The following is a 13049-nucleotide window of genomic DNA, read 5'->3' as shown; positions in this document are numbered from 1 at the left end:
AATGTAGATAATTTACATGGGTGGCATTCAGCCAGTATGGTGTCTGTTAAAAAACATAAACAGAGGAAATTTATTGATTTCAAAGAGGAGGAGACAGTGACAGAGATGTTTGCTCTAGGAAAGCAGACACTCCTTAATAGAAAATCATTAATATGTTTTTTTACGGCACCATCCACGAGCAACAAAGACAACAGCACAAAAAAAGGCTTGCTCTAAAGGGCCACACATCTGATATGGGTGAAGCACCTTTGCAGTTAGGACAATTATTTTCTCCCAGAGGGGAAGGTAGTCACAAGAAGCCCAGGAATGCTGGTTTTCTAATGGAAAGCTTTCATCCCATGGAAAAGTATGATGTCTTGATGAATACCACCTCAAATATGAAAGTTGTTTTGTGATAAGTGAGAATGTCCCCCATAACTCTGCAGTTGTAGCCCATGCAATGGCTAACAATTTTCCCCCAGCGTGCATTTCTACACTTCAACAAAGCTTGAGAATTGTGGTTAAATGCTGTTAATTTAAGAACTGTAGAAAAAAGCTCTTATTTGGGCCCCAATTACTTCCAACTGTTAAGATAAGTAAAGATTATGCAAATCTGACTGTATTAGAACAGGCAGGAGAACTTTACCCAGTGATTTATACATCAGAAGTATATCTTTGTGATCCTTTAGAGCTTCCGCCTTGTAGACAGGAAACCAATCTCTACAGAAAGCACTTCAACAGGGTGGAAAATCTACTGCATTTCTCAATAATTTGTTCTAAAGGTGATCACCAAAACTGTACTTTTTTCCAGCTTGAATTTTTCCCAGCTGCTTCTTCCAGTTATTCAATCTGTCGTGCTCATTGTTAGGAAAATCCCAGCACTCTAATCAAATAGTGTGGTTCTCCGCAAGAGCACTGCCATCGCACTTCCTTCTGCATAAAGTCAGCTGGCTATTTTTAGACTCAGGCTATACTGGAACACTGAACAGCAGGTATTTCCAGTCATTTTTCACCAGAAACCTTTGATGCTTGCGGAAAGATTCATGTCCTGAACACCCTAACTGGGATCCCAAACTACATCATCAGCTCACTTCGTCATCACAAGGGAGGAAATGGGTCACATTCAGCACACTTCCCACTCGTACTTACTCTTTGCAAACTTCCTATTGCAGTGACTGTTTTAATGTCAGCTGGCCTCAGAGCATGAACTGCAGAAAAGTGAAAGACTTCAGTAGTAACTTTGAAAGAAAATTACATTCACCAGTACGATACAACACAGCAAAATTGATCAAAGCATAAGAATTCTATATTGATTTTTCAACTGGTAGTTTTAAATCAGTCCGAGAGGTGGAGAAACTTTACTCGTGTTCTTGTAAATACTTTGGGTGCTTAGATGCACTGAAATGCACCATCAACCAAGAAGAGATCACAAAACATTGCTGTGAATCATTTAAGTAATGGTGGCATCCTCAATCAGCAGCTGAAGAAACTAAGGTAGAAAGGTAATGACGAATAGAACAAAAAACCAAGCAGTTTGTTGAGCCTCCCCCTACCTCAGTCGCATCCCACACATATACATCCTCTCAAAAAGACGATTTCTTCCCCAGCCCATTCTCAAATAATTTTGGGAGGGAAAGCCTCCCCAAGCATAATATCAAACACAAACCTGAAGATGAAGGGGTCTCGGGTAACATCGCCTGCTCACATGAAAACTGGAAGCTTCTTCGAGCCTTTGACATAAACAAATAAATATGGTTGACTGCTTAGATGTAACAAGCAAATTTGTGGAGAGGGACAGGGTGTCCTATGGGCTCCATTCTCGCACAGTACCAAGCTCTCACTCAGGTAACGAGAATTTTAAAGAACGGTTACACCTCTGCTAGAAACACATAGGAACACAGATCTGGACAGCTGCATCTTCAAATCCACTCTTCCAAAACTTGACACTTTTTGCTCAGTTTTCTTGCTGACTGTCACAGAGCTGGGCCTGAGCAAACCATGAAATGTGCTGAACACAACCTGTTACATACGTTGCTGCAAACATTAAGAGCTTAATCTGGAAGAGGTCATAAAGACAGCTACTGCACACATCTTCACATGCCAAGGGGCACCCAACATGCACAATGAAAAGCTACATCTTCAATATGCAACAGAAAAGGCAGAATGAACCAATTCTGGGTTCTTGGCAACATGCAAAATTCCCATGTGATCATAGAAAGCACTAAAGAGGGGGAAAAAAAAGTTGCATTTGGGGCAAGGATGTGAATGATGTTATTCACTGAGCATGAGAGACAGCTCAGTACCAATAGGAACATTATTTAATGCCCTTCTATATCCTGGCTGTAGGTATGGCCCAACATCTAGTACTTTAAAGAAAGATGAAAGACAGCTTCCCCAGAGTGACTTTGTTAGGGCTTCCCTCATCACTACAACCATGTTTGGCTAGCTGACTGCCACTTCCACGTCAAGGTGAAATCCACATTGTGACAAGGGCCGCCACAGTCCCCACACACCTCCTAGTACCGAGTTGGAGGACTTCAATGGTATACATGCTTTGCGTTATTATAGCGCAAGGAAGAGTTGAATTTTCTGTTTCTCAAAGCACAACAGAGCATCTAGGAACAAGTGCTAACCACAATCGATCTACGTACAGGATATGAAACCTAATAACAAACGGGGCTCAGAGAAACCTTTATTTCCTGACTAGGTACTGTAATCTTGCAGCTGCAATATCACATTGCTGAGTCATTTGCTTTGCATTTATTCTTTGCAGAACTGAACAGTTTAGAGCACCAAGCTCTATTTTTTCTTCTTCTGCCTACCTCAGAGGGAGCAACAGTCAGAGAGGTGATGATAGGTATTGAAAAAAGGAAGAAAGATAAAGCTGTACTCATACTTTACCTTTAGTTTCCCCTGTTCTTCCAGATGATATGCATTACCTTAAAAACATTAAAAAAAATGAATTGTGCTATTTTTTAACCTTAGCAAAACACTTCAGAAGACTTAATATACCTAAAACCACAGAATCCTGAGAGGAGCAGCCTTTCTCCTCTGCCCTGCTTTCCAAAGGTGAGGCTCATCCCAACAACCAAATGTATTTCCTTTAGTTTTTTCTGTACTAGACTAGCTGTTGAGCTATTATTAGCAGATCACATCCATTGAAATTAGTGGGATGCAATGAAGTCATGCACACAGGTGATGGACTGCTTGTGGATCTCCTCAACCAACCTCAGCCTCCACAGACCTTTTCTACCTGTTTTCCTCTTCAGTACATTTCCTATACCACTGTAGTCTTATTCGGTCCAAATTTAGAGTAATTTGAACATGTACAAGGTGGAACTTGTTAGAAAGGAGCAATTCATATTAATCTACATCTACCACAGCCACCGAGCAACATCGCACTGTTGTGAGTTTGCCATGGTGATACAGAAACAGCTGCAACTTCTTCTCTTAGTAGAGAGTGTTGACAGATGGAATAGTCTGTGGAGCCAGAAGTCAGGCCTGTAGCTACTTCAGTTAACATTATTCTCTTTCCTCAAGTATACACGTGGATTTATACACATGGGTTTTGGTTTATCCTGAAATCTCCACAAAGGTAGCCATGAAGTCTGGGTCTTGACCTTCACCTGAGCTTCAAAGCATGCTCACAGTTGTCCCTGCTTGCCACAGTGAAGCCAACAGCATCCAGCAAGTCTCATAACAAGTCTTTCTGTGCTTAGAATAATTAACGTCTAGGAGCTACTTCTGGAACATTTAGTCTTGCTGTGTACTTCTGCTTGTACATCTTTCTTTCCAAGACAAAGACAGAGGAGATGCAGAGACAGCCCAGCCCAGCAGGTGAGATAGCTATACTTGGGCGTAGGACAGCCAGCAGTGCTCACGCTGCCAGGAGATGAAGTGCCCAGCACGAGCAGGGGGATCTGGGCAGCCTCTGTAGACACAGGTACCAGTGCACACAGAGGTCAGCACAGTGGCAGAAAGCCACTATGGCTCCCCATGACCACCTCAGCCTGTCTCAGGAGCTACACTACGTGACCATCTTCAATAGCTGTCAGCAACTTCCATGTTTTTGGGTTTTTTTTTTTCCCCTACTTGGGTTTCAGCCATGAGCTATTTGCAAATTTATACAATTTTCACTCTACTCGGTAGAAAGTCGAGACACTTGCTGCCTGGCTGTTGCATGACATTTTATTTAAAATTTGTGCTTGCTCAATCCATGTTTTCAGATAATGCTTTACTCAGGATGATAACCAGAACACCAGCTCTGTTGTTTGAGGTACTGGAGGCACGCACAGTGAAGCACTCGTCTTCATCACACAAATCTGTTGTAGAAATTCAATGTCTTTGAGAATTTCAACACTAATTTCAGCTATGTTTGAGAATAGATCCACAGGTTACATTGGGGGAGAAAGAGGGTCCAATCCCAGTTTCTAGGACTGGGGGAATGGGAAGGGGCAGGGAACAGTCTCTCAATATTTCAAAGATTTAAGAATGGCCATTCTGTGTCAGACTGAAGGTCCATCTAATCTGGAATTCTGCCTCTGACAACATCCAAATGCAGATACTTAGGGAAAGAATAAGGAAAATACACTTATACTTCCATGCTTTACCCTCCCAACTCTCCGTGCTGTCGGTCTCCCTGAGGAAGCAATTACTTAACATTGAATAACTCCCCAAGATCTTTCTTCCATGTATTTGCCTATTTGTTTTTCTAACACTTTCACACTTATGGCTTCCCCTCCAAGTCCCGTGGCAAAGGTGCTTCATCATTTAATTATGTGTTGAAAAAAAGTACTTTCTTGTTTGTTAATAACTTGATCTGTTTTCTTGTTGTTCTTGTCAAGAGCAGTCATTCCCCTGTTGCCACAAAATCTATCATTTTGCATATGTCTGTATGTCTTTATCATATACCTATCCATCTTTCTTCCAGGCTGAAGAGTCAGTCTATCTGATCTCGTGTGGAAGTTGTTCCCTAAGTCTAAGCACTCTTCCCCTTTATCATCCTCGTAGGATTTTCCATATCTTTTTTGAGATGAAAAGTCTAGATAACTCTCAAGATGCAGGTGAACTATGGACCTGTACACAGCAGCAGAAATGTGTTTTCTATTCTGTTCTCTCCCTCACCCCTGAAATTGTCTCTCTGACTTGCTGACACTGAGCTGATGTCTTCAGACAGCTATGTTCTGTGACCAAGCAGTATCTAATTTAGAGTTCACCATAGCATATGCAGAGCCAAAGTAAGTTTTCCATATGTATATTACTTTTAAGTCTGCATTCTGTGTGTCCTGAATAGTTTTGCATCAGCAAAGTAGCATGCCCGTCATCCAGATCACTTCTGAATACATGGAGAACAGACATCCCAACACAGATCACTATGAGCCTCTGCAGGTTCTCTGCCCCCTCTTCTCATAGTTTGAAAATTTGCAATCTGATTCTTCAGCCTCCAGGTTTTACCCAGGGGCCCACATAGGTGCCCTTGCCCTTATACCATGACAGTTAGCTTTCTTAGGAGCTCTTGCTCAAAAGATTCGCAGAAATCCAAATACACCTCAGCTAAATAATCAGTCCATGGGCAGATGCCCATTGTCATGAATTTTCTTGATCAATTCCACAGGGAAGCTTCCCTGTTATGTTTACCTCAAGTCAGTTCACTCTGTTTTTTGCGCTACTATCACCAATTTGTCTAGCACAGAAGACAACCGTACTGTTTTAGTACAACTACCACCGCAGGTCCCCAGATCCTCCTAAAACGCAGCCCATTGTAAAAACTGATTTCACATTTGCCATCTTCCATTCCCAACACCAATTAATACAATGGACGTGTTCATATCTCTGCTTGGCTCCCTCCCTTTGGTGACTATCATCTAATTCTGGCAGTTCTTTTACTGTTTTCTATCAATTTATTCAAGGATTTGACCATTCCCCTGCTTGTCCCCTGCACTGAAAGGCTCTGAGTGCAAGGTCTTTTTTAAGCTCTTGTGCAGAGGATACCAAAGAAAAAAAGAAATTAATTTAGTTTTTCTGTTGGGCTTCAGCTGTCTTTTATACATCAGTCAGCCCTATAGACTCCCTGTTTCAGATGTATTTGAAAAAGGATTTATTAGTTTTTATTCCTTCAACAATGATTCATTGCTTCCCCTCGGATTCATTTTTGGCTTGGCTGATTAAATTTTAACCTACCAGAGCATATATTCTTTAGTTCTTTTAGTTTGCTTTGGATTTATGCTTTCCATAAGATGATTTTTTTAAGCTCCTGTATTCTCCCAATATTATAATTACTCCCTTACTCTACCATTTAATAATTCTAGTTTGTATATTTAATTTTCTCAACTGCAGAGAAAAAAAAGCAGAATTTTTCTGACAATTTTCCCAAGATCTGGAGGCAAGATTCTACTCCTTTTACCCTTGCTCTTATAGTTAACCTGTTTCAGCTAATAATTCTTACAGGCTGCTGTCAATCAACATTTTTTCCTGAATCAAGTTTTCACAGGAACTGCAGCCACTATGCATCTCTTCCCCTAAATTAAAAAGCTCAAATGTGATAATTTCTTCTGTTTATTTTAGCAATCAAAACCTCCTAACAGTTAGTTATTTATCAGAGCACGTTACAATCCTCTGACAATACTTCTTCTCACAGCCTACTGGTAAGGTGAAGCACTGCAATTATTTATCAATACTTTCTTACAGGCAGAGAGCTGAAGCATAGAGCTTATAAGGCCAAAACACACACAGCATTTTTAGTCCTAAAGCACCTACAAAACTGGTATCTGGCACAAAGTGTGGACTTCACAGACCCGGTATAGGGAACAAAACCTCCCCTCTACCCTGAAATGTGCAGAAATCTGAACAGGATACTGCCTAAGGCATTCACACAGCCTCCTATCACTGAAAAGATGATGGTCACAGATATGAATTCAGAGAAAACCTCTCTCCCTTGCTTGAATTTCTGCACCATTTTGGAACAGATCTCACTGTTAGTCTAATAATTTGATAATGTTTTTCTCATCAGAGAGCCTTAGTGCCTGCCTAAGATGCAGTCCATCCAACAGTGCAAACCAATGCACGTATCTTTATTGAAAATGATCAGATATACCCAAAATTACACGCAAGATCACAGTTTTACTCGCAGATTTTCTTCATCCTGCTTCTAAGGCTCTTGCTATACACCCACCTTACAACAACTAAAAATACAGGTTCCTAAATACTATGTACTTAGAATTTTCAAAGGGCCTTTCACAACTTACCTTCTGAGGAGAGCAACCAAAGGAGCAACAGGCCTAATAATAGCTTCATGACAAGCACCTCTATGAATTGATAATCCTGGAGTCCTGTCAGTTAGACACTGAGGCTGTGAAGAAAGAAATTCCCTTCTTTTTCCTCCTTTATATTTTAACAAATTGATAACTCAGCAGCCATAAAATTTATTAGCCTCTTTACCTTTGGAAAGCGAAGTGATAATGACATCTTATTACAAAGGTACCTGCAACCCCTGTTTATAAATGGCACCATCCAAGGGTCAAAGGGGCACAGAAATGGCACAGCTTCTCTCACTTGTTCAGAGAGAGCTGGACACTTTTGAAGGTGGCTCTCGGCAAATACAAGGATCCAGATTGCATAAGTCAGCTTCCAGCAGGGTCAAGGCTCTTCCAGGCAATACATAACACATTAATTTGGCATTAGCCTGTCTCTACCAGCCTCTGTTCCTGAGGCAACAAGCGCAACCAAACCCTGAATAACAGCCTACAGTAATCTGAAGAGGAAGGTTGTGCTCTTCCTCATCTCCTTCCCTGCCTTAATCCAGATTCATGCTGTGCCTTTCTCACTCTTCCACTAGCTCCAGAACTACCAGGTCCTTTCCCAAGCTGATTTGACTTGCTGAAGTTCCAGAAGCCCAAGTTTAACTGGCTGCGAGAGGGGTCTGAAGAACATCAGGGGCAGCTCAGAAGAGTGTGGGAAGGTCGTGATCCGAGTGAGAAGAGCAAGCCTTCACCCAGATCAGCAGTGAGCTATGGTGTATGGCAGCACAGCTCTGCCTTGTGCTGTGAAACCCTGTCCTAAAGCGAGACGACGTTAGGGAGGTGTCACCTCTTCTGTGCCACCTGAGCCCATAAAGTTCCTTACAGTGGGAGAAGAAGCAGAGAGGCGCTGAAGGAAGTAATGCAGACCTTTAAGTATCAACAGTCCTGGCAGCGGGCACATTAAAGATCACCTCTACAGCTTCAGCCCAGGGTATGTGGGTGGTTATCCTTCTGACAAATGTTCCTTCACTGGGGTATCCCTCACTGGTATTTGCCAAGATAGAGCACTGGCGGAGAAGCAGGATTGGTAATTCTGTCCTCAGTCTGCCCAGGTCTCCAAAACCCTGGCTACAATGCTATCGCAGTAGCCTGGTGATTTCTGCAGGTTCAAAGATAGTGCAGAAATATCAGTTAAGCTGTGATGCTACACTGCCCCGTGAGACTCTGCTATACCTTGATTACAGTGTCAGGATCAAACCTCTGAAGAACAGTCTGCTGTCCTCGCACCACAGTGCCCATTGATCTCTTCCAAATCTGCTGACACCCAGATAGAGCTCCTACACGAATAATGGGAGACTGCTTAAGTAAAGAGTTTAAAGTGCTTACATAATCACCCATCACAGACCGTCTAACCCATCCTTCAAAGAGCGGTTTATTTTGGCTTTCTGTAGTTTTATGACTGAAATTGGACATTCTTTGAAGGAACATGTTGGATGTAGATCTTATGCCCACTTCACTTTTCAAAAAATGGGAATGTAATACTAATTCTGAACACGAACACCTATCATTCAGAGTGATATGCAAGGAGGAATCTGCACAGACAGAAGAAAACGTTCTTCCACCCCCCGAGTCTCCAACCTCATCCCAGCACAAACATAGCATAGACCTCATCAGCACAAGCAGCTACTCACCTCAGAGAAGGCAGCATGTTCAAGTCTGAGAGGAACGAGCTTCTTTCACTTGGGAGTCTCACATCCTGAAATGTGGTTTGATGCCCAGGCTCTTATGACCAGTAAGGTAATGAAGAATTAGAAGCTTATTCATTGTCAGGGCACCACAGCAGCCAACAGCTCCCCTGGCTGGGCTGAGCTGAAATGGAGCTCCCAGGCATGTGGGCAGGGTGAGGCTGGTCAGGGCCATTGTCACCTGTCAGTCAAGGTGGAATTACACAGTCTCAGCATGGATGGGAGTTACCTTTGGTGGGTTTTGTCATTACTTACAAGGGGTAGTGGCTGCTTCACTCCTTAACAGAAAGCTCTCTTTATCAACAAGTCTGAGAAACAGACTTCTTAATGAGCTGAGGGTGTTTAAAATGCCAGAAAGTCTCTTCCTCACTGTGCACCAAGCAAAACATGGAAAGGCAGATAGCTTTAATTCATACATTTGCCATAAACCACAGCTCCAAGAGTAAGAGTTTAGCCTTTAGACACTGTGACGCACTCCAGAAGGGAAAGAGCACTAACTACAAGGCTTGTAAATCTTCTGTAAACACTCCTTACCACCACCAAAGCATCAAAATAGCTCCTAGACTGAACAGCAAATAGCAGGTGGCAGCAAAGATCAAAGAAGTTTGCAGAAGGGAGAAGAAAGAATTTTCTCTTAGATGTAGGCGTCAGAGACAAATTAAAGCTTTTGCATTACTGCAAGGGCAAAGCTGCATCTCACAGAAGGTATGGAGAGCTCCAGACCATGAGCCAACCCTCAGCTGACAGTATTTAGGAATATCCCAGGGAACTGCAGCCACGTAGCTAATTATCTAATGATCAGCACAGAACATCTTGCGCCTTCCCTAAAATGCCTGCAGCTCAGGTGGGACAAGGAGCTAGCTTGACCTTGTAGCTAACCCTGCCTGTACTGTGTGAGTCTTCTTGTCACCTGCCCTGGATGGAGAGGGCTCATAACACAACTGGCACAGAAGAGCTTTGCATGGGATTTGGTGGTGAAGGGCAGAAGTTTTGTGCTTTGGTACGTTCTCAAGCAAAGGACCTGTTTCACACGTCTAGGCCCAACAATGCAAAACACCACAAAAAACAAAAGTTCCAAGTTGCACCTTTGAAGCAAGCAATGCCCAAACAGATACTCAAACATATGTACAAAAACATATTAGCCAAACTTCTTGGCTCGTTGTTACATTTTTAGGTGGCTTCAACTCTCATACCTGGTATGGGAGCTATAGCTGGGAAAGCCAAGGAATTTTTCTGCCTTGTCTTTAAGTTTTTCCGTATTTCTCACTTAAACAGAGCTTTTTGCTGCATTCCTTTTACTTATACAGAATATTGAAACCAGAAACTCTGACAACCTATCTAGGTCCTCACCTATAGGACCACTGTTTTAAAATACAAATCGTGCATCTTTGGCTGCACATTAAAAGAAAAAAAAAAAAAACAGACACAAAAAATCATAGCACTCAACCACTCATAATTAAACCCAAGATGTTTGTCACCATAAGCATCGCCTTTTACTGAGCAAGTTAGGGAAGTAGCTTGCCCAGCTGCTAAGAAGCAGAGGCCATATATCAGAAGGTAATGTAACTGCATCCACAAAACCATCATATTACACCGGCATAGCAGAGGACTTGTGGAAACACAAAGCAGGTTGATTCTCCTTTTCATTTGAAGATAAAGCCTGTCTGCGGCTTGTCAGTGCTTCAGCAAATCCTACTGCCTAGACAAGGCCTTAGATCTTGAATTTTACATTTGGGAAGCATGTCCCTGAATTGTTCCATCTACAAGGCCCCCATCTGCAATAGGTAGAACATGATAGTGCCGTGAAACCGTTGGGAGTAAATCACACACAACAGCAAGACATTTCACATTTCCTCGTGGTGTTGTGCCATCGCCTCCTGTCGAGGTGCTTCGCGTTGCTGGTAAATTTAGTGCACACTCTGGACGTGAACAGCACCTATTCCCCCCCGGGAGGGTTCAGGGAGGCAGCGGAGAGTGAGGAGATGAAGTGAGGCCAAGGGCTGCCAGGGACCTTCATCGTTGATCGCAGCGCCGTGATTCTACAGCAGCAGCGGGACTGCTGCACAGCTTAAAGGAGGCTGCTACCACCTGCCGGAGAGCAAGCAAACACGCCAAGGAAAAGCAGAAAGCAAACGTCAATTTAGCTGTTTCATGGAGGAGTTGGAAAGCACCGCTCTGTGTATGGTCAGGTTACCAGGAGTGGGCAAAAAGCCTTGTAATACTTGATGCCCTCCTTAAAAAGCCCCAGGCTTCTGGATTTGCAGACAAGGAGGATCTAAATTGTCTCTAAACTGACTTTCAAAAAGAAATATCTGTAAAAACAAATGCAAACACAAAGCCTCAAATACCCTTCTTTAAAGCAAATTTTTCTAAGCTCAGCACATGACTGGAGCACTGGACTCTTAACTTGGACACCTGGGGTTGGCAGAGCTCCTATAGAGACCTGAGCTGTGGCAATATAAATAAGTAAATAAGCAAGGTCACCACTGAAGTTATACCCATGTTTTGGATGAGCTATGAAGCAGCAGCCTCCTGCAAACACCCAGCAGTGGCCGAAGGCAGCAATATTAGAATGAAACTTCAGATCCAACATTAATAAGTGAATGAAACTCAAATTTTCTTCCTTCTGCCTGCAGAAGGGCATAACCTCCCACACAGATTGCTTGCTTGGCAAGGTTACAAGCCCTTTAGCCAGTGACCTGAGGCTGCCACCAAAGTAAAGCACAAAGTCCATCTCCACAGGCGGTGCCCAGTGCTGCCAGGAGGCTGGTGGTATCCCAGTCTGATTTGGCAGCTTGTACATCTGGCATGGGTCCCTCATGCCCCATACCTTGTCACAAAAACCTGGTGTATGCTCGCAGTGAAAGCTGGAGCTGCTCCTCACTGCCTTTTCTAGCAGCTCTGGGCCTTTGACATAGGCAAGGTGCAGACCACGCCATAGGCTGAAATCCCTTCTGCTCCACAGGGGCGGGAGCCCTGGGGCTGTGGGCTCCTGCTAGTCGTTGCCCTTCTGTAGGCCAGCTGAAGCCTGACGATGGCTGCAAGCCAGCTGAGGGCTCTCTACACCCTGAGAACGGCAGAATTCAAGATTGAAAGATCCTGTGCTAAAGTCTCTTTACCGACTTTACTGTAGCGTGAGGATTTGTTTGAGTCTGTAGGCAGCAAGAAGCTGGGGACCAGATACTTCACATGGCCTCATCTTCAGCTGGCCCCTCAGTTATCAGATCAGGAGATAATGCTCATTTGTGCAGAGCCCTGTTTACAGTCACAGTCTTGGAAGAGCCCACCAGTGCTACCACAGCCTTGAGAGAGCAGCACTGGCAGGAAGGCAGATAGCAAAGGGAAGCAGCCTGTCTGCCTCTGATAGACAGCGATGGCGTTTTAGAGCAGCAACCAGAAAATGTATGCTCTCTTCCTGTGAGTCTCTGGGTGAGTTCATCGATGCTCAGATCTGAGGTATCTAATTCTCGAAGATTTGCATGGAAAATGGGCACCTCAGTAAATACCTCCATGAATTGAAGCCCAGGTCTCAAAGCACCGTGGTTCTCTGTAAAAAGGAAACACTAGTATTCCTTTTCTCCCATTCTTTCCCATTAAGTTATAAAATTCTGAGCAGTGCCAGCTTTTTGCTGTTTGTATTCATGCCACAAAGGGGCTCTGTTTTCAGCCAGTGCTGTAATCACAGCAACTCTGTGGGAAGCTCCTGACTCTCCTGTGCTCTCTGAAGCTCTTCCCACGCAAAGGTGCAACACACAGACTCCATGGGGTCAGCCTGTCTAGGTGCCACAGTGTTGCAGACTTGCTAGTCCATCTACCCACACCCCAAAACCCCTCTGTTTACCTGACTCCCCCACAGAAGTTTGGTTCTCAGCCTGCCTCTACATGTCAGAAAATGTATCCCTTTGACCTCAGTGAGCCAGCCCCAGCTGTGCTGTATCCCTTTTGCATTATTAATGCTTGCGCTGCCCTTGAAAAAGAGAAGACTACCAAATGGTAGCATAGTGGATGAGATGGGGAGAGAGGGTAAGGCTGCTTTTCCTCGTAAGCGTTGAGGCTGTTTGACCCTTCTGGTTGCAGCTGCACCAAA

At 43.6% G+C, this 13049-nt stretch overlaps 1 protein-coding gene across 1 annotated transcript in view; it reads right to left on the bottom strand.

The window, feature by feature from the left end:
* The window catches only part of PLB1 (phospholipase B1), an 86568-nt gene extending 79293 nt beyond the window's left edge, over positions 1 to 7275 (bottom strand). The window contains exons 1-4 of the mRNA XM_009931487.2: positions 7224 to 7275; positions 2881 to 2918; positions 1646 to 1709; positions 1129 to 1187 (exon numbers count right to left, since the gene is read on the bottom strand). Of these exons, the coding sequence (XP_009929789.2) occupies positions 1129 to 1187; positions 1646 to 1709; positions 2881 to 2918; positions 7224 to 7272 (210 nt within the window). The 5' untranslated portion in view covers positions 7273 to 7275. The remainder of the gene's footprint in view (positions 1 to 1128; positions 1188 to 1645; positions 1710 to 2880; positions 2919 to 7223) is intronic.
* Positions 7276 to 13049: the final 5774 nt, after the last annotated feature.

This window comes from Opisthocomus hoazin, chromosome 2 (assembly GCF_030867145.1).
Source record: "Opisthocomus hoazin isolate bOpiHoa1 chromosome 2, bOpiHoa1.hap1, whole genome shotgun sequence".
NCBI classification, from domain to species: domain Eukaryota; kingdom Metazoa; phylum Chordata; class Aves; order Opisthocomiformes; family Opisthocomidae; genus Opisthocomus; species Opisthocomus hoazin.
Note: the sequence above shows the minus strand (reverse complement) of the source record. Positions and strands in the feature narration are given on the sequence as shown.